Raw genomic sequence first — 27981 nt, forward strand, 5'->3', positions numbered from 1 at the left:
GGGCCCCTGGCTTTCAATGAGACTTCATGTAGGGTGGGTGTTAGCAGTGGCGCCCTTGCAGTTCAGACTCCCATCTCTGAGAAGGTGGCCGTGACCTCTGTCCTTTGTTGCCCACGCGGGGGCTGCCAGGTGCCAGAGCTGGCAGTCCATTTGGGGGCAACGAGCCCCAAGAGGACAAGCCCTTGGTCACTTGCCCAGGTCAGGAGCAGGCCAGAGGCCCGGCTGAGATGAGGATGACGTGCTCCCAGGCACTGCTCCCACACCGAGGGCGCCAGTGGCCCCACGGCCCAGCAGGGCCCTGGAAGTGCTTTAGACCCGGGAGGCCTCTGGGGGCGGCCTCCGGGGTTCCGTAAGCACCGGAGCCCTGGCCCCTCGCTTCACGGTCACGGAGCAGATAGGACTGCGATTGCGTGTGTGGCTCTGCACAGAGCCCGTGCGCTGTGTGCGTGGTCGTGCGGGACCCCCGTGCTGTGGGAGCTCTGTGCGAGTACGCCGAGTGCCGGCGGGACGCGCGTGCCGGGGTGCGCTGCGTGCGGGCGGGCCGCGGGCGGGTGTGGCCGCCGTGCGGGCTGCGCGTCTGGGCAGCCGGCGCCGCGTGCCCCGGGGAAGGTGTGTCCCGGCGCGGGCGGGGGTGCTGAGCGTGCGTGGTCGGTCCCCGCCCCGCCGGGAGGCCGGACAGGTGTGGGCGGGCCGCCGGGACCCCGCGGGGCCGGGGCCGGGAGCGCCGGCGGGAAACAGGAAGCGGGGGGGGGGGGCGGTGAGGCGCGCGGCCGGAGGGCCGGGAGGCAGGGCGTGCGGGCGGACGTGCGGGTGGCTGGCGGGGCCGGACGCTCGGCCCGGGCCGGGGCGGCGATGTGGGGGGATCCGGGCAGCCCTGGCGGCCGCGGGGACGGGGGCGGAGCCCGGAGCGCCGCGGACACCGCCCCCCTGCGCCGGCGGAGCCGCCGCCCGAGCGCGGACCCGGGAGCCCGAGGCGACTGCGGCGTGCGGGGTGAGTCCCGGGGGCGCGGGGCGCGAGCGCCCGGCGGGGACGCGGGGAGGGGGCTCCGGGGACGACGGGCGGCTGCTCCCGCGGGCGACGTCCCGAGGTGGGGGGGGGATCGGCCGGCGCACCCCGCCCCCGGGCGACCCAGCTGACCCCCGCGCGCCTCTGGCCCGCAGACCCCGAGGACGCGACCATGCCGGGCGGGGCCGAGGCTGGGGAGGCCGAGGAGGAGACTGGGGCCGGCTCCGGGTCCGAGGCGGAGGAGGACGCTTTGTGGGAGCGGATCGAGGGCGTCCGGCACCGGCTGACTCGCGCCCTCAACCCGGCCAAGCTGACGCCCTATCTGCGCCAGTGCCGGGTCATCGACGAGCAGGACGAGGAGGAGGTGCTGAGCACCTACCGCTTCCCGTGCCGTGTCAACCGCACCGGTGAGCCGCGGGGGGCGCGCGGGGTCGAGCCTTCCCGGGGCTGACTGCCCCTACCCCGCCCCGCCCCGCCCCGCCCCCGAGCGCAGCGCACCCGAGCCTTGGCGCTCGAGGCCAGGGGTTCTGGTACCCACCATCCTGCCTCCTGAACCACCATTACGATCCAGCGGGTGTGTGCTGCCCACTCGGGCATCTGGGGTTTATCTATCTTGGACTTTCCTCCCACTTCCTGGGCCCACTTTAGAGCAGGGAGGTGGGTGTGGTTGCCAGTGCAGTCTAGATCTGGGACCTCCGGGCATCTTTCCTGTGCCTTTTGATCTCCTGGGTTCTCTCTGCCCTCTACCTCTGTGTACCACACATTCCTTGGGGAGCCGTTTTTCCTTAAGTGCTCAAGAGACATCAAACTTTGTGAGGGTGCCCGTTCCCACAGAGTGTGTCTTTGAACTAGAGTTAGCTAGCAAAGGGATGAGGGTCTAATGGTGGAATTTCAGGCATTGACCGGTGGGGGGAATAATAGTATTTTACTTTGCGTTTGGGGTAGGGGGATTCCTGTGTGCACTTAAAAGGCAGGAAGTATTTGCTGGCCCCGGATCTGTGTGTGTGTGTGTGTGTGTGTGTGTGTGTGTGTGTGTGTGTGGTGGGGGGTGGGCAGGCTGGGGGTTGGGAAGCCGTTGAAACACAGGTGCGTGGCAGGAGGGTCCTGGCTTTCTTGGCTCGGGCAGACAGGCTCTGCCCACTGATGTGTTGAGACAGGCCCCTGTGTGTGTCACTGGCTCAAAAATCTGGGGAAATAAAGTCTGGGGAACGTGGGCCCTGGAGCATGGAGAGGGAAAGGGGGAGGAAGTGGCTCGGCACTGGGGGAAGCCCTGCCCTTGACCCTGGGGCACCCCCTGCCACTCCCCAGGGCGCCTGATGGACATCTTGCGCTGCCGTGGCAAGAGGGGTTATGAGGCCTTCCTGGAATCGCTGGAGTTCTACTACCCCGAGCACTACACACTGCTCACGGGCCAGGAACCTGCCCAGCGCTGCTCCATGATCCTTGGTGAGTGAGTCCGCAGTGGGTGCTGGTGCCTGGGGCACCCATGCAGAGGTTCCTTACCCCATCCCTGTTGTGGAGGCACTTCCGCTATCACTGTTGAACAGATAGGGAAACTGAGGCATGGAGAGACCAGAAGCAGTTTGCCCAAGTTGGGATTCTGATCCATTTTGTCTGAGTTTAGAGCCTGCCCACTTAACATGGCTCTTTCCCCCTAAAATTGTTTTCGGATGCACACATGTCAGACATACATGGGTTTATAGTTTCCTGTGTAAATAATTCAGACACCCCGGGTAACTTTAGAATAAAAAGAAAAGATCTTTACTTCTTCCTTCAGCTCTGTTCTGCTGGTGACAGTTTGGTGAGTCTCTTCTTTTCTTTGCATTTGCACACACACACACACACACATGTTCACTTTTCCTGAGAACTGATTTTAGCGATTCTTGCACATCTGGTGCATTATCTGAAATGACTGCACATGTTCCTTAGTGATATTGTGCCATAAGTCATTTAAGCGACCCCCTGTTCATGGACATCTAGGTTGTTTCTGGTTTTGTAACATGTACCAGTGATGCCGGGAACATCTTTGTATGTGTATATTTGTGCAAATGGGTGTCTCAGGAGGAGAGGTTCTGGGAAGTAAAATTTCTCAAAGATTGTACGTATTTTAAGTGTTAAATCAGTGTTCATCCCACCAGCAGGGTATGAGTGCCCATTTTGCTGTATCCTCATGAATCCCGGGGACCATTTAAAAATGTTTTTGGCAGTCTCATATGTCAAAGATATCTCGTTTTAAATTTGTACTTCATTGAGAAGTCATTCACAGCTTACTAGTTAGTAAACCTTGGGCAAATGACTTGACCTTTCGGGGTTCCAATTTTTTTGTCTTTCAAGTGGTTGTAACAATAGTATCTACCTTATACTGTTGTCATGAGGTTAAGTAAATTATTATATTTACTTAGCACAAAGAATGGAGCCAAATGTTCATGGTTACTATTATTGTCATTGTTACGATTTTTATTGCTGGTGAGCTGGAGTATTTTTTCCTTTGTTTATTAACCAGTTTTGTCTTGGACCTTGCCTATTAGTTTTTGCCCATATATTTTTTGGTTTGTGTTTTCTTATTGATTCGTAGGAGCTCTTTTTATATTGTGGCTCTGAATCTTTTGTTATCTTTGTTATATTTTCTCCTGCTCCACTTGTTACATTTGAACTTTTTTGTCACAGCTTTCATTGTTCAGAAGTTTCAGAAATTTTTATATGGATTTGTCCGTTTTTTCTCTTATAGCTCTTTTTTTTTTTAAAGATTTATTTATTTATTTATTTGAGAGAGAGAGAATGAGAGATAGAGAGCACGAGAGGGAAGAGGGTCAGAGGGAGAAGCAGACTCCCTGCCGAACAGGGAGCCCGATGTGGGACTCGATCCCGGGACTCCAGGATCATGACCTGGGCCGAAGGCAGTCACTTAACCAACTGAGCCACCCAGGCGCCCAGCTCTTATTGATTTGTAGAAGCTGTTTATATATAGTGGCTCTGAGTCATCTGTTACGTTTGTTATACTTTCTCCTGTTCTGCTGTCTATCTTTTAACTTCTTTTGTTACATCTTTTCTTACATTGTTCAGAAGTTAAAAAAAATTTTATATGGATTTGTCCATCTTTTCTCTTATAGGTTCTAGATTTTGTACCTTAATTAGGAAGGCCGCCTCTACTCCAGAATGCTAAAACAACATTCCAGAATTTCTGTCTAGTGTTTTCACAGTTTGGGTTTTTCGGTGCAGGCTGCTATCCCCCTGGATTTCATCGGCTTGACCTGACGTTTCTCTCCCCTGTCCCTGGCAGATGAGGAGGGGCCAGAAGGCCTGACCCAGTTCCTGATGACGGAGGTGCGACGGCTGCGGGAGGCTCGCAAGAGCCAGCTGCAGCGGGAGCAGCAACTGCAGGCTCGGGGCCGGGTGCTGGAGGAGGAGCGGGCGGGGCTGGAGCAGCGGCTGCGGGAGCAACAGCAGGCTCAGGAGCGCTGCCAGCGCCTCAGGGAGGACTGGGAGGCGGGCAGCCTGGAGCTGCTGCGCCTCAAGGACGAGAACTACATGATCGCCATGCGCCTGGCCCAGCTCAGCGAGGAGAAGAACTCTGCAGTGCTGCGCAGCCGGGACCTGCAGCTGGCGGTAGGCCCCAGGGAGGGGCGGGTGGGGAAGAGTGGGGAAGTAACCTTTGTGAAAACTGACCGTCATGGGGTAGCCGGCCTGTGTCCCAGAGCCACCGTCTCCCAGCTGTTGGACCATGGGGCAGGTCCCGTCCCCATCCTGTGCCTCAGTTTCCTCACCTGTAACACAGGGGGGTTGGTAGCCCTGATGTTGTTGAGTTACGAGGGTGGTTCTCAACGGGGGAAGCATTTGGCTGTGTTTGGAAACGTGTTTGATGCTCCCAGCGAGGAGTGTGCTCTGGGCCTCTGGGGGGGGAGCCCCAGGATGCCGCTGGGCAGCCTGCAGAGCACAGGGCAGCCCCCACGGCCCAGAATTACCTAGCCCAAGAGGTTGGTAAGGGCCGAGGTGAAGAAGCAGCCTTGGTTAGTGAGGATTCTAGTTTAAGACCCAGAGTTTGAGACACATGAGTGCCTGGCACCATTAGCACTCAGACCTGGATGGTCATCAGCAGCTGTCATTAAGTGCGACCGCGCTCCACCACCACCCCGGTTATACACGTCATGTCGTGTGATTCCCGCTGAGGCACCAAGCACCAGGTTTCATTTTGAAACATAGGCACTGAAGCCGGGATTGTGGAGGCACTTGCTCAAGGGCACAGAACTGGGAAGCGGCACAGCCTGGCTTGGCACCAGGTCTGCCCGGCACCCACGCTGGCCTCCGCTGCGTGATGCTCTTCTGCCCGCTCCCATCCAGGGGCGGCTGGCCTGCTCCTTCCCGGTGGTGAGTGTGCCTGCACCTCGTCCAGGCCGAGAAGCCGAGCCCGCCTTCTGGGTTCCTTCCTGGGACTCAGTATGGGGGTAAAGCTGGTGTCTTCCCGCTGCAGGGACTTGTCCAAAGGGCTTAGTGAGCGAATGCTTGTCCAGGGTTTAGCAGTGCCAGTGGCACCCAGGAGGCTCTCTCCAACGATACAGTACGAGGTCCATGGGGGGGGCTGCTGCCTGTGTGATTTGAAGCCCCCTGTTGCTGCGGTGCTGCGGGTGCGGTGGGTTCCCGGGGACGATGGGTGGCCCGTGGGAGGCCGTAGGTGCTGGTGCGTCGGTGCGCCGGAGCCTGTGGCTGTGCGTGCTGGCGGGTTGACGTTTGGGGAGGAGAGAGTCCTGATCGGGGACATGGAGGCCACTCGTTGAAGACTGCCAGGCGTGCTGAAGAGTGTAGGTGGCTGATGGGAGGGTGTGAGGCTGTCCTCGGAGCATCTGCTCGGTGTTTGGCATGAGATGGGGCTGTCTGAGGCCTGTAGTCTGGCGGCAGACTGAGCAAAGGTGGTCCTGGCAAAAGGCTTCCCTCCCTGTGCCTCAGTTGCCTTCTGGTCCTTGCAGGAGGTCACGGACGAGGCTGCTGGAACCGCGGTCCCACACCTCCCGCCTCAGGCATGGTCCTCTGTTTGCCCTGCACCGGCTCCCTGACTTCAGCAGCTCCACCGGGAGAGGCCGGTGGGGGGACACACTGTGAGCGCCCCCGTTTCTGGATGAGGAAACTGGCTCGGGGAGGTTGGTTAGAGCACTTTCCTGGGAGCCCAGGAGTGAAGGATTTCTGACTTTGCTGTCAGCACTGCTGGGGCCAGACTAGGGTCCCCCCTTCTTTGCCGTGTCTGCTTTTCCTGAGACGGATGTGGGGTGTGCTGTGAGGTTTTCCTGGAAGAAAGGGGTCAGCTACTCAGAGGGGGCAGTGGGACAGCCACCAGCCCCGGGGTGTCAGGAGGGGCATGGCTTGTTTTGTCTTTGGGATGGGTGTAGCTGTGAGTTGGGTCCCCTGAAGTGGCAGATGTGTGTATATGCCCGGGGGGATGTTCTCTGTGTGTGTGTGTGTGTACAGCTGTCTGGGGTCTCCTGGGGTGGGGTAGGGGGATGAAGAAGAGGTGTTGGAGGTGCCTCTGTGTGTCTGCAGATTAGCAGCAGGTGCATGTTCATATGCCCACCTCGGGTTGAGGTCATCTGCCCCTGGGCAGAGAGTGACCGCATTTCCCCGGTTTAGGGGGTAGAGGGCAAGGGATGAACTTTAACCAGTAGATAAGATTTTCTTTGAACGTAGCTAGCGTAAATTTGCCTTAACTTTTCGGAGCTTTCCTGCCACAGAATTAACCAGAGGTGTTGCAGGAAATGAACAGAGTAGCTGATGGCACCTGTCTTGGCTGCTTGGGTCCCCTACCCCCATGGGCAGGTGTGTGGTGGCTGAGATTTAATACCGTGTTTTATAAGGTGCAAATTTAATGAGCTCTTATTTCTGAGCAACGTAAACTTCAGGACCGAACACTGTAATTTTGTGCTCAGTGAGTTTGTACGCCAGGATTAGAGGCATCCGCGTTTCCTGGTGTTCGGGGGAAGACTCCCAAGTGGCCTGTCCTCTGAGCTCATCGGGGGCGCCTGCTGGCCACAGGGCAGGCCGGAGGCCGTAGTGTGTGGGGGCAGTTCATTGGAGAGGGTGTGACCACACTTGCCCTTGTAACTAGCTTTCTCTGGCGGTTCACAAAGCATGTTTTGTGAGGGGAAAGGAATGTGAGAGTCATGAATTTCTTTCTGAGTCCTTTGTGGAGGAGGAGTGGAGCTGCCTGACCCAGCATCCAGACCCGCGAGCGTGTGTGTGTGTGTGTGTGTGTGTGTGTGTGTGTGTGTGTGTGTGTGTGTGTGGGGCCACGCCTGGCTCTGAGGGATGCAGGGCTACCAGCCATTTCCAAGAGAGGCCAGGGCGCTCCTAGGACACCAGATGTTGGCACGCCTACGCAGAGCACCAGAGGTCATTGTGTCCTTGTCCCAACAGTGACTTCATTTTGTGGCTGACACCTGCTGCTAGTCTTGTCACTGTCCGGCCACCTCAGACCCCACATGGGAAATAACCCTGGCCGGGTGCACTCCTCATCCAGCAAGCAGACTGTGTCACCGTCGGCCAGGCCACCACGCAGCTGCCCACCTACCACGCCACCCCCCCTGCCCCGGGCCAGCTTCCGGCGGCCCACACTCAGCTGGTGACAGGTTGGGGTTCTGGGATTTTAGTGAAGGCTGTGAAGACAGCCACCGTCCCACCCCTGGCAGTCCAAAAGCCAGCCTCTGACAGTTTGAAGGCCTCTACCCGTCCACTGTCATGCTGAGTCCGAGGCAGAGCTGGGCCCAGACGCCAGCTCTCCCTGTTCCTGGCGCAGCCCAGCTCTCCTGTCGCGCCGGCCCGTGGATCACCGGCGCTCCGTGTTGGAGCTGTGGGACAGACGAGCCTGTGGGGATGTGCTACACCCGCCCCCAAGTCCTTGAAGCACAGTCCCCTGGGACTCCCCAGCCTGTCCCTTCTTCATAGACCAGTCCGGGGAGGACTCCTGTTCAGGGAACCCTGGAGGCAGGGGGAGTTGAGAGGGTGATATCTCTCCCTGTGCCCTGGCCGGTGGCCCCTCCCCGGGCTGCGTCCCTCCTGGGGCTGATCCTTGTGTTGGGCCCTAGGTGGACCAGCTGAAGCTCAAGGTGAGCCGGCTGGAGGAGGAGTGCACCCTGCTGCGGAGGGCCCGGGGGCCGCTCCCCGGGGCCGAGGACAAGGAGCCGGACAGCGTGGACCTGGTCTCTGAGCTGCGCGCCGAGAACCAGCGGCTGACCGCGTCCCTGCAGGAGCTTCAGGAAGGCCTGCAGCAGGTACGAGGGGCAGTGAGGGGGAGTGTGTGTGGGGAGGTCAGACCACCAGCTGCTCACTCATCCCCCTGAGGCCCGGAGGATGAGGATTCTGGAGTGGAGATGGAATCCTGGCGGGCGTCTTGTCTTAAGCCCTGAGTGGAGGGTCCTTAGTTAGCGCTCAGCTCTCCCTGGGTGTTTGGTCTGGGACCTGGGGGTGGCCCCAGGAAGTCTCTGAACTTCCCGAAACGGTGCACCTGATTTCGTGTGAGCACTTTTCTGGGGAGAGGCCTGTAGCTTTCCTCAGATTGGTAGAGGAGTCTTTGACCCTGGAAAGGTTCAGATCCCTGAGTCTGGGTGGCCCTGGGGCTTGCTGGGTGTCCCGTGGCTGGTCCGTGGCGGGTCAGTGGCAGTGTGGGCCTGCCGCCTGGGGGATGGGAGCCGGGGCTCCGTTGTATTTCACAGGGTTGGGGTGCCCGGCTGGGGTGTGGGTGTGTGGGCTGGATCTCGGGCCCATGGTCTACCCACCTGCGCCAGGCTCAGCCCCTGTGAAGACCCCTTGTCAGAGGGGTGGGGACAGGCTTTGGAAATAGCACTCGTCAGCTGCCCTGGGCGGTGGCTGGGGGCCAGAGCAAGAGTGAGTGGGCTTGGTTCTCGTTTAGGAATAAAATCCGGGCCAACTTGTGTAAGCACGCCCTCAGCCACTTACTTCATTTCCACCCCAGTTGCTCCCTGGAGGGTGTGCAGGGCTGTGGGCCGCACCCACTCTACAGACGGGGAAACGGAGGTCCAGAGAGATTGAGGCCCTCGGCCAAGGTGGCAGAGCGAGTGGGGCGGAGCTGAGGGCCATGTGTCCCTCTCCCTCCTGCCTCAGTCACGGCGGGCCCTGGGCGAGAGGCTGAGGCGGCCTCTGAACTGTGCTCCTCAGGAAGCGAGCAGGCTGGGGGCCCCAGGCTCAGAACGCATCCTCCTGGACATCCTGGAGCATGACTGGCGGGAGGCTCAGGACAGCAGGCAGGAGCTGTGCCAGAAGCTGCATGCCGTCCAGGGGGAGCTGCAGTGGGCTGAGGAGCTGCGGGACAAGGTAGCGTCTCCCTCGCGCCCCACCCCACCATCCTGCCTTGTCCCGGCCCCGTCCGGGCCTTGTTCCCGCGTTCCTTCTTGCTAACAGCCTGGCTCCTAGGGAGGGGAGGTACTGCAGCCCACCTACTCTGAGCGTCTGCTGTGTGCCAGGCACTGTGCTAAGAAACCTGCGTTCGTTTGTTCTCGAATGTTGAGACATTGCAGGCAACAAAATAAAGGTTTCTGTTGCTGTAGAGGGTAAATTCTCATAGGGGAGACCAACAGTACTCTGTGCACATAATCCTAAGTCAGTTACTTCACATAGCAGAGGGCAAGTGCTGGGCAAGAAGCAGAGCAGCAGGTCAGATCCCAGTTTAAATGGGGAGGCCAGGGTGGCCTGGGAGGGTGTCATTGTTAGAATTATCCCCCTTTTACACGGTAGGCCCCTGAGGCCCAGGGAGGGGAAGTCAGTCTGTGGCCCAGGCCACCCAGCTGGGGAGGTGGGCCCTTGTGCTTGAGGCTCAGGCCTCTCTTCCTGGACCCGCTGAGCATCTGCTGGTGAGCTTGCCCCGGTGCCCGGCCCCGTGGTCTGACGCGGGTGCTCGTCCCGGCCGGCTCCACCCCGCCCGGCCTGCAGTACCTGCAGGAGATGGAGGACCTGCGGCTGAAGCATCGCACGCTGCAGAAGGACTGCGACCTCTACAAGCACCGAATGGCCACGGTCCTGGCCCAGCTGGAGGAGATCGAGAAGGAGCGGGACCAGGTGAGGCCAGCCGCTGGTTCTCCTACTCAGGAGGACGGGGAGAAGCGGGACTAGGGTTGTAGATGGAGACTTTCCCGGGGCTCGGACTGGTCTGGGAGGGGCAAGGAGGCCCGCAGAAGCACAGACTCTGGCCTTTAAGCACTCGAGATCCATCAGCCCCGCCCCCTGAACACACCTGCCTCACCTGAGCTCCGCGTTCAGGAAAGCTGGTCCTGGCACCTGTCAATTCCGAATCCCTTCTTCCCTTCATGTCAAGGACAAGGCCAACACGGGGAGGCACTTGCAAATATTTGCCGGCGAAGAAATTCGCTGGAGTTCTGACTCCTGGGCCCTGGGTCTCATGGTCTTCATCTCCTGTGGCCACAGGGCGGGCCATCTCCTCCTGGTCCCCTGCCTTCCTTGTGGAGGGCTCCCCATGCAGAGGGCAGGGCAGGAGGTTTTGTCCTTGCACCAAGTTCGAATCCCACTAGAGCGAGCCTCAGGGACCACTGGTGGGCATGGTGAAAGTGCAGGTGACCTGGTGGTCTGGGGTGGGCCCAGGACCCTGCACTGCCTCTGGCCCCCATGCCCCCTGAGGCATTGGGGGGCAGGTCCCGGCCATTGTCCCAGCTCCCAGGGACTCTGGTCTTCATGGTGGGGACAAGTGCTTTGGGTGCGGTGTGCTGGGTTTGAATCCCAGCTGCTCCGCTAGCCCGGGATGCTGTGAGTGAAGCCCCAGGCACACAGTAGGTTTCCCAGAAGAGGCTTAAGTTGCTCTTGGGAGACGGCAAGGGCCTGGACTCGGCACCTCCACCACCTGAGTTTGAATCCCAGCTCTGTCCCTGCTGGCTGGGCCGTCTGTAAAATGAGAATAAAAAGAACGTCCACCTTGGAAAGTTTGTGTGAAGGTTAAATGAGCTCATATTTAGCACAGGGCACCCAGGAAGGGCTTACTACCTGTTAGCTGCTGGTCTTGTTGACCCCCACCCCATCCCAGAGGGTAGAGGGCAGGACAGTTGGGCCAGTGTGGCCCCTTCACCCTCGCTGCCCGCTCTCCCCAGGCCATCCAGAGCCGTGACCGGATCCAGCTGCAGTACTCCCAGAGCCTCATCGAGAAGGACCAGTACCGCAAGCAGGTGCGGGGCCTGGAGGCTGAGCGGGATGAGCTGCTGACCACGCTCACCAGCCTGGAGGGCGCCAAGGCCCTGCTGGAGGCACAGCTGCAACGGGTCCAGGGCGGCCCCTGCCTCAAGGTGAGCGGGGTCAGGGGTACAGGGGTTCTGGTGGGAATGCTGGGGTCCCGGCAAGACCTCTTGGCCGGGGTTGGGAACATGCAGGACCCGGTGGGAGACATCAGCCCCGGGGGTGGGACTCCGCAGGACCCAGTGGGAACCGTCGGCTGGGCTCAGGAAGATGCAGGTTCCGGGAGGAAATACGTGGGTCCTGGCTGGAGCCCTCCCCCTGGGTCAAGAACCTGCTGGTCTGGGACGGAGCCCTTGGGCAGGACGGAGAATACGCAGGTCTGGTGGAGCTTTCCGCTGGGGTGGGTTGGTGCATCCGGGGACGGGAAAGGGACACGTGTGTCTCCAAGTCTCTGGGGTTGCTCCTGGGGCACCAGGAATAGTGAAGTTTGTTTTTGCATATGCTTGGAGAAGCCCGGCTGCAGGAAGGCCTGAAAGCCCCTCAGAGACCAGCTAGCCCAATTCCCTCATTGTATAGGGCCCAGAGAGTGTCAGGGGCTTGCTCAAGGTCACACAGCCAGCCAGCGCCCCTCTCAACCAGATATTAGTCCTTGGACCTCTGTCAGGAACTCTGCCTTTTCCTATCTTGGGTTTGCTTGAAGATGATCCCTTGGCCCTGCATTTGATGCATGAAGCCTGGAGGAATAGAACAAAGGAAGCATGAATCTGTCTCCTCTCACTTAAAATTCTCAGTGGCTTTTTTGTTTTTAGGTAAAGACAAAGCCCCTTATCAGGCCCTAGAGACCTGAAAGGTGGGCCCCTTCCTCCTTCGAACCTTGTTCTCTGGGTCACAATCTTTTAATTCCTGGATTGTGTCACAGTCCTGCCCCAGGGCCTTTGTGCATACCATTCCATCTGCCTGGACCATCCTCCCCAACTTTATCTGCTTAACGCCTACTTATCCTTGAGTCCTCAGTTCAAACCACACTTTCTCTAGAAAGCACTCCGTTGCCCCCAGGTAGGTTGGGCCCTTTGAGTGCCTTCCCCACACTGGGCACCTTCCTTCTCTGCTCTCTTGGCAGTGTGGGGTTATTTCCTTAATCAGCTTGCTTGTTTACAGTCAGTCTGCTCTAGGCTGTGAGCTCGGTGAGGGCAGGGATCCAGCTGTCTCATTCCCTGCTCTGTCCCTGCTCCTCCGGGCATCCAGTAAATGCCTGTGGCTCACCCTTGCCCCTTGCCCCGCCCTGCTCACCTCCCCTCTCCCCTTCCTCTCCCAGGCTTGTGCCTCCTCCCATTCCCTGTGCTCCAACCTCAGCAGCACCTGGAGCCTCAGTGAGTTCCCCCCGCTGCTGGGAGGCCCGGAAGCAGCTGGGGAGGCGGCCATTATGGGGGGATCCGAGCCCCACACCTCGGTAAGACACCTGCCCTCCCCGAGTGTGGTGGGGGCGGGGTACGGGTGCTAATAGTGTTCGTGTGACGTAATTACTAATATGTGGAGTGCTGTCCAGTTTGTCGACAGTCCCATTTCACATGTGAGGACGTTGAGGCCCCCAAGTGCCTTAATTAAGCTCGCCCAGAGCCAGCTCAGTGCTGGGCCTGAGTGCCAGGAGACTTGGGACCCCCACTGTACTCTTGCAGAGCCCACACCTCCGCCCTGGGCCCTACTTGTCTGTCACCTGTGGAATGGGCACAAAGTAGGGGTGTTGAGGTGTGGGAGATGCCGTGGAGGTGACCCAGACCCTGTTGTGGCCTGTTGGCAGGAGGAGGCGACAGACAGCGAGAAGGAGATCAATCGGCTCTCCATAATGCCCTTCCCCCCAAGCGCTGGCTCCATCCTCCGCCGGCAGCGTGAGGAGGACCCTGCACCCCCGAAGAGGTAAACAGGATGGGGAGAAAGCAGTGGAGGCTCAGGGACGTGCTGCTGCTGTTTCTCCAAACAGCCATCTCCCGGAATCCCTAGCACCAGCGTCGGGGCTGGGCCAGCACCTCCCTTGATGGCTCTTCAATGGCTGGGGCGCTGGGGACTCAGGTCCCAGGAGTCACAGCCGTGACCCAGGTCAGAGGCTAAGACAAGGCCAGAGGGCGGAGTGGGCTTCATCCCTGGGGAGCACCCTGGCAGGAGAGCCCCTGGAGGGCAAGCCTCAATGATCCTAAACCCCGGGGGATGTCTAGGTGGTTCAGGACTAGGGGACATGGAGAATGTTCCAAGCGGTCAGGGGCCTCAGGCAAGAAAGCCAGGCCCCACGTTCAGAGCGGCAAACGGGGTCCGGAAAAACCAGGCTGTGTCTGCTGGTGGCAAGACCAAGGGCAGGGGCTGGTATATGTCCCCCGTCACAGCTTTTTCCGGGCAAGTTGCCCTTGATTTGTTCCCTTACGGACGTTGGGCACAGGAGGCCGTGATCAACACGGACTTGATTGATCTGATGAGCGCGTCCCCTGTGACTAGGGTGTGTGATGAGGAAGGCACCTGGGAGTCACGAATGACAAAGGCAGAAAGTAGGGGTGAGGCGAGGGGTAAGGTGAGAGGTCAGGAGAGGCTTCCAGGAAAGGGTGGCATTTCAGGACAGGCCAGGGGGCATTCTAGGTGGAAGGACGTGGGACGGAGGTCAGGATCTTAGCTCCTTGCCCTGTGAGTTGAGGGTTGCTCATTGGCACACTTGCCCTGTGCTTGGGACCCCCGCCTTGGCTGTAGCCTCTGTGTGCTTGGGGGCTGCAGGACCTCTTGGTGGCCAGGGTGCAGGAGGAGTGGAGTGGGGCAGAGTGCTCCCTGTGCCTCAGCTCCTGCCTCCCCCCCACCCCCAGGTCCTTCAGCAGCATGTCCGACATCACAGGTAATGACCCTCTGGGACTCCGTGGGGAGGGCTCAACTGTGGGGGGTGGCTTTCCAGCCCACCTGAGGCCTGAACTGCTGGCTCTGCCCTTGGCTCCCCTTCCTGAGGCCCCCCTGTGCCCTGGCCAGGCAGGGGAGGCTGTGCTCAGGAAGACCCTGGGTGGGGAGTCGGGCCATGCCGCTCCCCCTGAGCCCAGGCCTGCTCCTCTCTCCCATGCCTGGCTGTGCTATACGGGCTCCTTGGTCCCAGGCCGCCCTCCACTCTCTCCAGGGTCACCCTGGCCCAGCCCTGAGCCCTGCGGGTCCAGTGTCCTTCTGGGGCCTCAAACCTGCTAAGGTCCTGGGCAGTCCCTGGGCTCCAGGGGCTCACCCCCTTCTCACAGGCCCTGGTTTCTTGGTCTGGCACCCCAGAACCTCACTTCCTCCCCCCCACCCCACCCCTGCCCAGGGAGTGTTACGCTTAAGCCCTGGTCTCCTGGCCTCTCCTCGTCTTCATCCTCCGATAGCGTGTGGCCTTTGGGGAAGCCCGACGGCCCCCTGGCCAGAGGCTGTGGCCTGGATCTCCTCAACAGGTACTGTGGCTGCCTGGGGTGGGTGGGGGGGCGGAGGGACAGGGTCGGGTGGGAGTGCAGTGGGGGGGCCAGGGGGGTGGGAGGGTCAGGCTCCTGGAGCAGGGCAGGGGTGGGGTGGGAGGGAATAACAGCTCAGCCTCGGCCTCATGCACCTTTAGAATAGTCAGGCTTTTAGAGACCTGGGATTCAAATCCTGTCGCTGCTGCTCATCATCTGGGTGACTTGGGCTGGTCACTTCTTTATCTGGGTCTCCGTTTCCTCTGCCGAAGGCGGCCAGTGATCTCTTCGGCATGGGGGTGGTTTGGGGGTTTAGGACTCGTGTCAGGAAAGTAGCCTGCTTTGCCAGGCATGTTAATAGGTACTCAGTAAATGGTAATTGTTACTCATTTCCCCGGCTCTGAGCTCCCAGCAGAGCTTCGTGCTGTGGGTGGGGTGGGGCCACCATGGGAGCCCTGCAGCTGGGCTGGCCACAACCCGTGACAAGAGTCACGAAACAGATGGGCTCAGCATGCACTGCAGGCGAAGTGCTCTGTCAGTGTTGACTGGAGAGTGACCTCCCTGGTCAGGCTCGCTGGTGGGTCTCGGGAGGGCGGGCGAGAGAGGAGGCCGTGCTGAGAATGTGGCCTTGGAACTCAGGTAGGGAGGGCAGCTGGGGAAGAGCAGAGGGCAGAGGCTGTCCAGGCAGAGCCCGGAGCTTGGCTCTGACTGGAGTGGGAGGGGGAGGGGGCCGGGCAGGCTCAGTGAGTCAGGCTGGCGGTGTGAGTCAGGCGGGAAAGTGTGGACTTTGGCTTCTACACTCTGCTCCGGAAAACGCGGCAAGGTTTGGCTGTTACGGCTGCTTCACATTATTCTCTCCATTCGGGGAGGTGGGTGTTGTTAGGATCATCCCTGTTTATTATAGAGGAGAAAATCGAGGCTCAGAGAGGTTAAGCCACTTGCCTGAGGTCGCACAGCTGGGAAGCGCCAGGGCCGGGGTCCCCAGTGACCCGGTCGGATTTGGGTTTGGGAAAGGGCGTACGAGGCACGGAACGTCAGAGCTGGACGCGTGGGGGTGCGGGATGCAGAGGATGGGCCACACAAGAAATTGGGGCAGAGCAGGAACAGGGGCCTGAGCAGCTTGGCCAGGCCCTGGTCCAGGCCCCTGCCCCCACTCTTGCCCTCCGGCAGCAGGCCCAGTACGACATTGTTTCTCCCTGTGCAGGACGTGCCTCTGGGGGAAGGGGCGGAGGCGCCTCCCTTCCTGCCTGCTTCCCTTCCTCCAGCGCGGCCTGCAGCAGGGGTCCTGGCTGCTGTCCACGGGGCACCAGGGCAGGAGGTTCTGGCCCAGCCCCCGCCCGGGGCCTGGGATCCCAGGGGCCCCCTCTGCAGTTCCTGGGGAGGAGTGGGGCGAGAGAACGCACTGGGGTGGTGGACTGAAAGACGTGGATAGATTGGGGGGCAGCGGGGATCCCGGACTGGTGTGTGGGCTGCTGCCTGCGTGCGTGCGTGTCCCGGGCCGGTGTTACCGTGCAGAGCACAGTGGGCAAGAACAGACACTGGGGCTCTGTCACCTGCTACAGAGGGATATTGGGCAAGTCACTGTATTTCCCACGGCCTTGGTTTCCAGCTCTGTAAAATGGGGTTGTCGTGGGGTTCCAGGGTCCCCATTAGAGTGTTTGGAGCAGTGCCTGGCTCAGAGCGAGTGGTAATGGTAGCTCTCTGCTCTTGTGATCGGTGCTGCTCAGTTCCCACAAAAGCCCTGCAAGGCTGGTGCGTTTAGCCCCATTATACAGATGACAACACTGAGGCCCAGGGGGAGTCAGGAATTTGTCTCAAGGCCACTCGGTGGTGGAGTTGGGGATTCCGTGGTACCTTCCTTCCGGCTAAGCTATTTTCACCTCATGCTTGTGGTCTGTGCACACTGTGTGCTGGGCCTTTGCAGCCTCCCGGTCTCCCCTGCCCTTCTGGGCTCCCAGAGCCCTGGGGCAGGGCAGGGGATGCTGGAACAGTGGGTGTGCTGGGGCAGGCTGGAGGCTGGATGGACACCCAGGCAGGCGGGGAGATAGGAAGAGCCAGAGAGTGTAAGTGGGGTGCTGAGGGGGGCAAGCGCTGGGCGAGGGTTGCTGGGTGAATGTCAGGGTGGGTCTCCCTGGCAGGCCCCTGCCCCCACCCACACTGGTCACATGGATGCCACATCTCTGGCACCAGCTGCCCTTGCCCAGAGAGATTATCGCTCTCCTCCACCACCCACTGGCTGGGCAACCGTTGTCAAGTTATAACTTCCCCGTGCCTCAGTTTCCCTCTTCTCTAACATGGAGGCTCACAGATGGTTCCCATGGGGCTGTCAGGAGGGTTAAATGAGGTAAGTTATGTGACAGGCTTGAGTCTGAGCTTCCTAGGTCCCTGGCCTGGAACAGAGCAGTCATGTGCCCGGCCTAGAGGTCTTCCCACAGTGCACTGGGGCGGGGGAGCACTCATCCGGGTAACTCGGCCCATCACTGCTCAGAGTGGGCAGAGTGAAGGACTGGCCCCGTTTCCCTCTGTGACCCGACTCCTCACTGGACATGGGGGGGGAGGGGCTGGGAGTTGGGGACCCCATCCTTCCCACCACTCACAGGGAGGGTTGGGGTCAGTCAGGTTGTGTTGCTAGAGACCCAGGAGTCCAGAGGTTGGAGCAGGCAGCCCCGCGCCCCCCGCCATGCACTTGTCTGCTGAGACCTGGTGCTGAGAGGGACCCAATTGGACCTGGCCCCAGGGAGCCCCCAGGTGGACACTCCCCCCTTCCCCAGGGGGGCCATGGAGGCACAGAGAAGTCACATGGTCCCTCAGGGAGTTGGGCAAGGGTGTCCTGCCTCAGGGCAGTGCCTGAGCTGTGTTGGCCTGGGGTTTCAGGGATTGCAGGGCGGGGGATGGGGGTGGTGTGCCAGGGCAGAGGGTGGGGGGCGAGCAAGTGGGACGGGGAAGGGCTGAGTGCAGGCTGGTGGCTGGGCTCTTGACTGGGGAAGCCATGATGCTCGGTTCTCTGTGGGTCTGGAACAGGTGGGGAAAGTGGGGGCCACACCTAAGAACAGTAGATGTCCAGTTTTGATTGGGCACGCAGTGTTACCTGGCCACGTTCGAAGAGCACTCCACGTTTAATTGAGTCCCATGATGAGGTGGGTGGATGCTGCTGGGGCTGCGGAGGACCAGAGGCTGAGCAGCCAGGCCGTCTGGCCCCAGAGCCCCTGCCGGTGCCACTTTCCTCAGACTCCCCTGATGGCATCCCACAGCGACAGACACCCAGTACACATGCCCGAAAAGGATCGTGAGACAATAGTTAGATTTACTCGAAGCGCGGCTGGCTTACATTTTCCATTCCATTCCAATCAGAAACAGCGCTGGCCATGACCTTGTGAATTTCACAACCCTCCTGGGGCCAGGCCTGCAGCTGGGTGTTCCTTGGAGCCCTCTGGTTTCCATTCTACCCGCATGATCTTTACATTTGTCTGACCGTCATACCTGTGGTGGGAGAAGATGCCATTACTGTCCTGGCTTTATGGATGTGGTGACAGAATCAAGCAGCCAGCTCGCTCGTCCAAATCCGGGGCCCAGTTAATGCTGGGTGTGGAGCGGGACTGTGTTTCTCCAGCCGTGGGGCAACCTAGCCTGGCCCAGCCTCCGGCCTCCCATCTCTGGCAGGGCTACCTCCATGCAGCCAGGACAGTCCCGGGCCGAAGGAGCCCATGAAGGCAGCGCGGATGCCTCTGCCCACCCCCCCCCACCCCGTCCAGCTGCAGCCCCTCGTGTTTGGCTGTTTTGACTGAGGGCGGAGAAGCCGAGAAAGGCTTGGGGGGTGGGGGGCCGTCAAAGTTCCCTGCTCCCCACTGGTGCTGATTGGGTTAAAGTCCCTGTAGCCTTGCTAATCCCATGCTGGCAGCAGGGGTCAGTGTGGCTGCGTGGGCTGCAGTTGTGGGGGGGTGATGGGGAGGCGGGGGACACTCTGGCCTTTCCTCTTCCCTGATGCTCTGGCCTGGCTGGGGGGAGAGTCAGGGAAGGGAATCTCAGGCAACTGTCTCTGAGCTGGCCCCTGGGCCTTAGCAGTTCTCTCCAGGGGCAGGAAGAATCATGCTGCCAACATGGGGATCTGGGTGACTCTGTCTTAACTGCCAGTGGTTTCCACTGCCCACGAGGAAGGCCAGACGCCTTCGTTCTGTGCCCTCTGCGGGCTGGCTCCAGCTAGCCCTTTCTGGGAGCTGTCTCCCATGATGTTAAATTAGCTAATTAGGACAAGGAGCTTAGCATGGCGTCTGGCACATGGGGAGCACTCAGTAAGTGTTCGCTGTTGCTATTATTACTGTTGTTACTGAATCCTTCCCCACATCCTGTATTCTGTCCTCCGCACCTCTGCCCCTGCCAGCCCTTCAGGAACACCACCTCCTCTCTGTCTATTCCCGAAGTGCCTCTCCTCTCCACCACGGTGTAGCCCCGCGGCCTCTTCCTCTGGGAAGCTGCTCCCCTCTGTGCTCCCACGGCTGGCTGTAACCGTCTCTGGTCTGTGTTATGTTCTAATGGTGACCTTCCTCCCTCAACTGTGAGCATAACAAGCTTTTATTAGTTGTCTGCTGTGTGCCAGTCATGGTGTTTGGTGCTAGGGACCCGGAGCTGAGCATGATAGCAGGCTGGTTCCGAGGGGGTTTTCTTGGCCAGGTGCAGATGGTGCGGCCCTACGGGAAAAGCTCTGCCTCACATGTGCAGGGGGCTGGGAGGGAGAGGTCGCTTTGGAACTGAGCTTTGCAGGATGAGCGGAATTCACCAGGCAGAGAAGAGGGGGAAGGGCGTTCCAGCAGCGCGGCAGGTGCAGTGGCCCCAGGGGTGGGAGTCATGGCACACTGGGGGGATTGCTGTGATGGTTCTCCCAAGAAGGTTGAACCACGTGGAAATACTGACTGAACTCTAATTCCCCTCTCCCTTCTCTCTTCCCAGGTCTCTGGCTATCCGGGTGTCTTGCCGGAGCCCCCCGGGGGGGCCCGAGTCCCAGGACAAGGGCGCAGATGGCCTGTCGTTCCTTGGGGACAGCTGGTCTGGGGCCATGGTGCGGAGGGTGCTCTCTGGGCCAGGGTCTGCCAGGGCGGAGTCCAGAGAGGTATGATCCTGCCCTTCTGAGTTGGGGGTGGAGCCAATGCATTAGCTGGGGCTGGAGCCCTCTGATTGGTGGATCTGGGTCACTGGGCGGTGTTTCTGGGGGTTGACCAAAGCAGAGGCAGGCTCAGAGATGACACTCGGGTTGCCCTACCTCAACCAGCGGTACATTAAATCTGATCAGGCAGGTGGGCTGGGAGGTGGGGCAAACTGACAGCACCTCGACAGATCTCCACCCTTAAACATGGGAGAGACCAGGATGTGGCAGCCTGGTTCGGGAGTCCTGTTGGTGGGAGAAGGGCCTGATTGGGACTGGCATCCTGGCAGGTGGGGGCATCTGAATTATGGGACACGCCATCCCCACCCCAATCTTCCTCCAGCCCCAGGGCTGTGTTGCCCTGGGAAGCTCACTTCTTTCCCTGCCTGCCTGGGTTTTCTCCCAGCCAAGGGCCGAGGCTGCTGGCCTGGAGGGGGCAGGTGTGGAAGGTGAGGTCCAGCAGAGAACATTGCCCTGGAGCCAGGTGTCCACGTTCCCCTTCCTGATGGACTTCAAGGGTAAGTCTGGTCCGGGGCGGGGAGGAACTGGGGACTCCGGGTCCTAGAGGGATGGAGCTGAGAGCCCAAAAGAGCTTGTCCAGCCCATTGTGTAGGTGGGACAACCAAGGCACGAGAGAGAGAGAGACAAGACACTTCGCTGCCGGACTCTCGGCAGTGCCCTTCCCTCCCGCACTGCGGTCCCCTTGCTGGTTGTCCATCTCCTCCTCAGTAAGGAGCTTACTGTGAAAGGAGCACTAGACAGGAGTCCAGAGACCTGGGTTCAAGTCCTGGTTCTGTTCCTAGTGGGCTTTGTGGCCTTGGGCAGGTGCCTGCCCTCTCTGGGCCTCAGGCTCTGACTTTAAGAAGGAGAAGGTAGGGTTTTGGCAGCCCAGGCCTTGAAAGGGGCATGTCTGTGGCCCGAGGCTGCTCCCTGACTTTGTCGTCCTCTTGCCTGCCCTGCTGCCCCTGCCCTTCCCACATTCAGCCTGTCAGTCCTTCCATGAGGCCCTCGACGCCTGGACAAAGGGGCTGAGCACCGAGCCCTTCTATATCCGAGCCAACCTTACCCTGCCGGAGCGAGCAGACCCTCACGCCCTGTGTGTGAAAGCCCAGGAGATCCTGCGTCTGGTGGACCCGGTGTACAAGCGGCGGCAGGAGTGGTTTTGCACCCGGGTCGACCCCCTGACGCTGTGGGACCTGGACCGGGGCACTGTGCCCAATTACCAGAGGTGATGCAGACCTGGGAGTCTGGGCACAGGTGCCACAGGGAGCCCAGAGCAGGCTGGGAGACTTTTCCCCTCTTCCTGCAACCCCTCACAATCCTCTGGGACAGGATGAGGGGCGCTGGAGGGGGCCTCCCTTTCTCCCTACAAATGCATGACGTGTGTCCCCCACCTCTACCCCACAGAGCCCAGCAGCTCCTAGAAGTTCAGGAGAAAGGCCTGCCCTCCAGCCGCCACCGAGGGTCCCGAAGTAATGTAAGCGGTACTGGGTGGGCTGGCAAGGGCCTGGGGCGAGGGACTGCCAGGGGTCGGCTCCCAAAGGGAGAGGCCGGGTTCCATTCTCTGGAAGCCCTGCGGGGAGAAGGGGAGGGAAGCCCCCACCTCGCTCCTTCTCCTGGACGTGGTTGATGGTCTACTGCATGCCGGGCAAACAGAACAACGGCGGGGCTTGCTGGCCAGGGGTGTTGAGAGGGTTAAAGGAGGTGGCAGGTGCCCGGTGCTCAGGAGCTGGCCTGGCCACCATAAGCACTTGACAGAGCAGCAGTCTCTCCTTTTTCCAGTCCCCGGATAAGGGCTGGGCTGGGTGAACCTCCCTGTGTCAACACGGGCAAAGTGAGGCTCGGAGAAGTAAAAATAACTCAAGAGGCCATGGTGCTTAAGGGGATGAGAACTCGGGCTCTGGAGCCAGGCTGCCCAGGCTCGAATCCCAGCTCTGCCACGTGCCTTGCCACCTTGGACCAGCACCTGACCCTCCCTTGAGGCTCTGTTTCCTCCTTTGTGAAATGGAGGAGTTACGTTGCCTGCCTCGCGGGCTTCAGTGAGCTCATGACATCTGGGGCTTAGTGAGAGTCTGTCACATTGTAGCCACTTGACACCTGGTAGGTAGCTGTTGGTGTGATTGGTGCTGTCTTTATTGTTGTTCTTTTCTTCTTACACCAGGTCACATTGCTAATTCATTGGAAGGGGTCCCAAAGTTTGTCTCTTGTGTGACATTAGCTTCCTCGGGTCCCTGGGCCTCGGTTTCCCCATCTGTAAAGTCCGGGGGGGTAGACCTCAGGCGCCTCTAACTGGTACTGACAAGCTTGCTTCCCTGGGCCCATAGGGATGGTTGCCCTCGCCTGCCTGTGGTGGGGGGCTCTGCACTGGGCTGGGTGAGGGCAGGAGAAGGCCTGGTGGGGAGGGGACCCTTCTGCTGACCCAAGCTCTTCCACAGATCCCGGACAGCAGGGGCAGCCCGGCCCCCTCTGCCAGGGGTCCCGTCCAGCCTCTCCTCCCTGAGGGTGGGATGGAACTGGGCTCTCAGGGCCTCCTCTTTCTCTGCCCCCTCCCCAGCTGAAGAAGCGAGCCCTGGACCAACTCCGGTTGGTGAAGCCCAAACAGGGGGGAAGCTCCGCGGCGGCTTCTCCAGAGCAGCTGTTGCTGGAGCCCTGCTCAGGTGAGCGCACTGTGGCCAAGGCATGTCCTGTGCTGGTCACGGCGTCCACGAGTGTGCACGTGTGGGGGGCCTGGGAACTTGGTGGTCCCTTTGGCTCCTCCAGCGGGGAACAGGGCGTCCAGGGATCTGAGAGGCTCCCCGTGGGGGGCACATGGGCCACCAGGGTGGAGGGAGCCAGTCAGAGGAGGCACACGTGTGCAAGTGTGATTGTGGGTCTGTATGATTTTGGGGCACACATGAGCACAGCTCTGTTCTTGTCTGGCAGAGCGGGTGTCGCTGCGCTTCTCACATGTGTGTGCTGGCGGGCACCACGAAGAGCCCAGAGTGGGTTTCTGGAGGCAGAAGGGGAGGCCTTGGGTTGGATCAGGGAGAAGGGCTTGGGGGAGCCCAGATGAGGGGTAGCAATCCTGAGAGGCAAGAAGATGGTGGTTAGGGAAGACTTCCTGGAAGGGAAATTGGGGTAGGGTTTTCAGGGATGAAGAGGAGTTTGTTCCAGGCACAAGGCACAGCCGTGCAAAGGCACCGAGGTATAGCTGTGTGTGATGTGTGTGCAGGCCATTGAATACAGCAAGTGCCTATCAAACGCCAGGTCTGTCACGAATTGTGCTTGGTCCAGGGGACACCGTGGCACTTCCCCTTGGAGCACACTGCCTAGTGGGGGTGGGTGCAGCTGCCTGCCAGTCAGATAATTCTACCTGCAAACGTGATTACAAAGTGCGGCACGTGTACTAGAGGAGAACTGGGTGTGTTGGGGCGCATGCCGGAGACCCTGCATGGCTGGGGACCAGGGAAGGTATAACCGGGGCTCTGAAGGGAGAGTTGGGGTTATGTGGGCCGGGAGATGCTGGAGTGCGGCTAGGCCTCCCCAAGTCATGCAGAAGCCCTGTGATTGGAGGCAGTCGATCCATGCGTTGGGGCACGGGACTCGCCGCCTCTCTAGGCTCTGGCAGGGCTGGGTCACCCATGTGGAGGATGTGGCCTTCTTCCCGAGGGTCGTGGAAAGTCACTGGCACATTGAAAGCAGGGGAGTAACTCGATCTGACTTTCGTTTTAAAGCCTCTTTCTGACCGCTGAGAGGAGAATGGTCTGGAGCGGACAAGGGTGAGGTGGGGGATAGGGTTCGACGCTGCTGTAGAGGCGCCAGCCAGGAGGGGGCAGCTCTGGGGTGTGTGCGTGTGTGTGTGTGTACGTACGTACGCGTACACGCACGCACGCACACACAGCCAGGAGGGGGCAGCTCTGGGGTGTGTGCGTGTGTGTGTGTGTGTGTGTGTGTGTGTGTGTGTACGTACGTACACTCGCACGCACACACCCCCAGGAGGAGCAATAGTAAGACTTAGGAAGGGAAAAGAGATGGGGGGCTTGAGAAGAGGTGATGGGGTTTTGAGTATCGAGGGGGCTGGCCACCCTCGGAATGGGGAGCTGGGGACTCTACCTGCACCCTCATCTCTTCTGTACCCCACCCCACTGCAGAGCCTGAGCGAAGCCTCAAACCCTACAGCCTGGTGCGCCCACTGCTGGTGTCCGCTCTGCGGCCCGTGGTGCTCTTGCCCGAGTGTCTGGCACCCCGGCTCATCCGCAACCTGCTTGACCTGCCCAACTCCCGGCTGGACTTCCAAGTGTGCCCAGCAGGTGAGCCTGTGCCCGGGGAGGGGAGGGATGGGGAGGGCTGGGTGGCACCCCGGGGCAGCCCAGCCCACTGGCCCTTCCTCCCTGCGTCTCACTTCTCTGCAGAAAGCCTCTCTGGGGAGGAACAGTGCTCATCCTCAGCACCTGGAGCCCCCAAGGCCCAGCCTGCCACCCCTGGGCTGGGCAGCAGGCTCCGTGCCATCCAGGAGTCTGTCGGGAAGGTAGGTACTGGGGTGGGGGGCTGCCTTTCTGGGCCAGAGGGCTAGAGTCTGAGGGGCGCTGGGCAAGCCCCTGCCCTTCCACGGGCCTGTTTCCTCACCTGCAAGTGGGAGCGCTGGGCCAACCAAACGTGGGTCACCTTTGAGGTGTTTGGTCCGTCTCACCCGTCCATCCCGTCTCAGATTCGCCGCTACCTTGGGGGGCTGGCTAGGGGCTGCCAGGCATGGGGGTGGTGGTGGGGTTTGCTCCATCCTATCAATGGCGAAGCTGAGGTCCGGAGCGGGGATGTGACTTACTTCCCCAGGCCTCCCGCCTTCCCTTGCAGCTCTTTCCTTGTTGCCAAGGCCCTTCTGGAGAGGGATGCAGGCCCCCATGGGGGCCTGTGCCGTGGGGCCCAGTGGGGGCAGGGAGGTTGGTGTCTCCGGGCCGGAGTAAAATGTAGCCTTGGTCTCCTGAGAAGAAGCACTGCCTGCTGGAGCTGGGTGCACGAGGCGTGCGGGAGCTGGTCCAGAACGAGATCTACCCCATCGTCATACACGTGGAGGTGACAGAGAAGAACGTCCGGGAAGTCAGGTAAGGAAGGGTGGGGGTGGGTGGGACCAGCCTTTCCTCCTCTTTGGATGTCCCTGTCTCTGTGTCTTTTTGTCTCTCTGCATCTGTCCGTGCTCTCTCTGGCTCTCCATATCCTGGTGTGTCTCTGTGTCCCTGTCTGTCCTGGGCCCCTGCTCTGACCGCTGCCCGCCCGCTCTCTCGGCAGGGGTCTGCTGGGCCGGCCCGGCTGCCGGGACTCGGAGCTGCTGCGGCAGTGCCATCGCTCGGAGCAGGTGCTCTGGGGGCTGCCCTGCTCCTGGGTGCAGGTGCCTGCGCATGCATGGGGCCACTCGGAGGGGCTGGCCAAGGTGGTGCGCGGCCGCATCCTGCAGGAGCAGGCCCGCCTCGTGTGGGTGGAGCGCGGCAGCTGTGCCGGGGGCGTCGGCGGCAGCAGCAGCGAGGCCTGAGGGGCCCCTTCTGGTGCCTGCGGCTTTCTCACACACCTCCGAAGCCCCCGCTGCGGACCCCGGTGTCTGCAGTGGGAGCTGGGTCCTCCTCATCCTGAGCCTTCCTAGACCCTTGGCCTCCCAGACGTGGGGCCCCCAGCTCTGGGCTCTCCCCCGAGTGAATTTCCAGGAGCCCTCGGGGCGGAGCTCCCACCGCCCCCGTACTTGCTGCTCTGGGCCTTCAGTGCGCCCCTTGTCTCCGTGATTCCAGTTGTGGGCCCCACGCACGTGTCTGTGACCTGTTCTCCTTGCCCCCAGGAGCATCTGAGCTCTCACTCCGGTGCACTGGTTTACACACCCAGGTTCTCACGGCAGGCACATGAGGTCTCCTGGGTCCTCGTTCCCTTCTGTTCAAGGAAGCCCCGAGCCCGCCCGGCATGCCCCTCCCCCGCACCCCGCTCACGTTTCTTGTGTATACCTCCACGTGTGGGCACCGTGGTTTCCCTGGCCCACCGGGCCCCTCGCGTCTTCTCGTCACATGTATGTCTGTGGTTCTCTCCTGTGTAAATGTCACACCCCGTCCCGTGACACTTGGGCACTAACCCTCGTGTGTGCCCGGGGAGTACACCGAGGACCATGTTCTCACAGCGCCGTCTCCCTGCAGTGACCCGCCTCTCAGAGGTACAGTGGGGGGAAGGCCGGCTGCTCCGTCACCAGAATGTACGGCCTGTTGATTTTTAACGGGCCTTTTTCACTCAGATTCTACACATTATGGAACATTAAACAGTTTGTCATAGAAGCTGGTGGCCTTTTGCTTGCTCGCCTTCCGGGCCCCGGACCCCCTCTCCACTCCCCCGGCTCGTCCCCCCACCCCCAGATCAGGCTGATACCACCTCTCAGGCCCCCGCTTGCCCATGGGAAGGGTCAGATTTCGTTTCTGACTCATCCCAGAGCCGCCCGCCATCTGCTGGCATCACCTTACCTGCCCCTGAATGACCAAAGAAAGGGCCCCACAGATGGGCCCCCTCCACGCTCAGCCCTGCCTGTGTCTAATCCTCAGAGGAGCGTCCCCTGGAGAGGAGACACTGAGGATAGCAGGGTATGGTCTTGGCTTAAGGAGCCCAGCTGCTGAGTCCAGGAGACCACGAGCAAACCCTCTGTGCGCAATCAGGTCCTGAGACCATTCCACCGGCAAGAGGATGGTCCAGGCAGGATTACCACGGGGGTTGCTGCTTCAGCTTAGGGTCTGGGATTCCTTCAAGAAGTATTTATTGGACCTATGTGCCTAAGTGCTGTCCTTGGTCATCCTATGGCTGCCCTCTGTCCTAGTGATGAACTTGGGTCAGCCCCTGGAGGTTGGGGTGGGGGAATGGGTTACTAGGTGGAGGGAATCCCCGGAGTGAAGTCTCAGAGACAGAAAATGGGTTGAATTTGGCCACCTGTGGAGTGGTAGGAAATGAAGCTGGGAAGTCCCAAGTTCAGGGGTGGGGGCTGCCTATATCTTAGTGTCTTTTGAGGTCTGGCTCAGACACCATCTCCAGGAAGGCTGCTTGATTCTGCCAGGCCTTGGGACTTTTCAGTCATGCCTTGTGGCAGGATGGTGGGTCTCTGAGGGTGGCCGTGAGCTCCCTGGGTGTGGAGACCAAGTAATGCTCATTTGGGTAAACGGACCTCCCCATTTTCTTGCTGCATGCCTGGCCCAGTGCTTGGTCTATGGACATGAGTCTGGGTTACATTGCGGGACCTCAGTGAGGCAGTTGGCTTTGTTTGGTCCCATGGTAGGTTTCCCTTTACTGGGCAGAGAAGCCCACTAACCCCTTAATTCTCACCATGTCTTAATTTTGTCTCCATTTGTTAAATGATGAAATTAAAATTCAGAGAGGTGAAGTAACTTGACCAAAGCCACATAGCTGGTAAGTAGCCCAGTCAGGATTTGAACCCTGGTCTGTGGTGTGAAGCCTGGGATCGTCCCTCGGAGATGCCGTTCTGAGAAGATGGGCCATGAAGGGCCTTGGCGTGGGGCTGGCCCACAGGAGGGTGATTCAAAAGGGTTGGTTCTCCTTTCCTCTCACCCCAAACGCCTACTACAGGCTTGGGCCCCAGCGGGCCCAGTCCAATTCACCAGCCATCTGGTATTTTCTTGTGTTTAATGAATATTTCTTGGGTGTGCCAGGCACTGTTCTAGGCAGTGGAGATTCAGTGAATAAAAAAGAACCCCCTGCCCTGATATATTCATGAGAAAGACAGACAGTAGATAAGTAAAATACATAGGGTGTTGGAAGATAAAAAGGGCTATGGAGAGAACACGGCAGAAAAAGGGACCTGGAAAGGACAGGTCTGGGGGGGCTAGGAAGGAGGGGGGAGATGATAGTGCAACTTTTTAAAAGTGGCCTGGGAAGTCCTTGTGGAGAACATGACGTTTGTGTAGGTCTGAAGGAGGTGAGGGAGTGATATGTGCAGACCTTTAGGGAAAGGCCCAGGCAGAAACAGCATGTGCAAAGGTCCTGAGGTGGGTGTGTGCCTGGACTGGCCACAAGCCCAGTGGGTCTGGAGTGGAGGGAGCAAGGGGAGAGTAGTAGGAGGCGGGGTTGGAGGGAATGGGGAGCCAGTTCACACAGGACCTGTTGGCTGCGGCATGATCTTGGGCTTTTGTTCTGAAGGAGATGGGAGATGCAGGGCTCTAACAGGAAGGATGAGATGTGAATGACCTTGTGTCCAACCAGATGGAGGCGGTGGCTGGATA

The 27981-nt window shown here is 60.0% G+C and overlaps 1 protein-coding gene across 3 annotated transcripts; it reads left to right on the forward strand.

The window, feature by feature from the left end:
* The first annotated feature begins 803 nt into the window (after window positions 1–803).
* On the forward strand, window positions 804–27246 carry CARD10 (caspase recruitment domain family member 10). Of its 3 annotated transcripts, none has more exons than XM_027594878.2 (21): window positions 804–991; window positions 1162–1413; window positions 2315–2452; window positions 4287–4612; window positions 8074–8259; window positions 9164–9319; window positions 9935–10060; window positions 11101–11292; window positions 12498–12632; window positions 12981–13096; window positions 14023–14051; window positions 14499–14622; window positions 19564–19723; window positions 20163–20274; window positions 20741–20984; window positions 21164–21233; window positions 22311–22413; window positions 23887–24045; window positions 24148–24263; window positions 24722–24834; window positions 27117–27246. In XM_027594878.2, the coding sequence occupies exons 1-21, from the start codon at window positions 853–855 to the stop codon at window positions 27127–27129; spliced, it is 3009 nt and encodes a 1002-aa protein (XP_027450679.1). In that variant the 5' UTR covers window positions 804–852; the 3' UTR covers window positions 27130–27246. The 3 variants fall into 3 exon arrangements, with proteins under 3 accessions (XP_027450679.1, XP_027450676.1, XP_027450677.1); XM_027594875.2 differs by lacking the exon at window positions 27117–27246 and adding an exon at window positions 25019–27021 and having other exon boundaries at window positions 24719–24834; XM_027594876.2 differs by lacking the exon at window positions 27117–27246 and adding an exon at window positions 25019–27021 and having other exon boundaries at window positions 805–991.
* Window positions 27247–27981: the final 735 nt, after the last annotated feature.

Source organism: Zalophus californianus, chromosome 9, assembly GCF_009762305.2.
Source record: "Zalophus californianus isolate mZalCal1 chromosome 9, mZalCal1.pri.v2, whole genome shotgun sequence".
NCBI classification, from domain to species: domain Eukaryota; kingdom Metazoa; phylum Chordata; class Mammalia; order Carnivora; family Otariidae; genus Zalophus; species Zalophus californianus.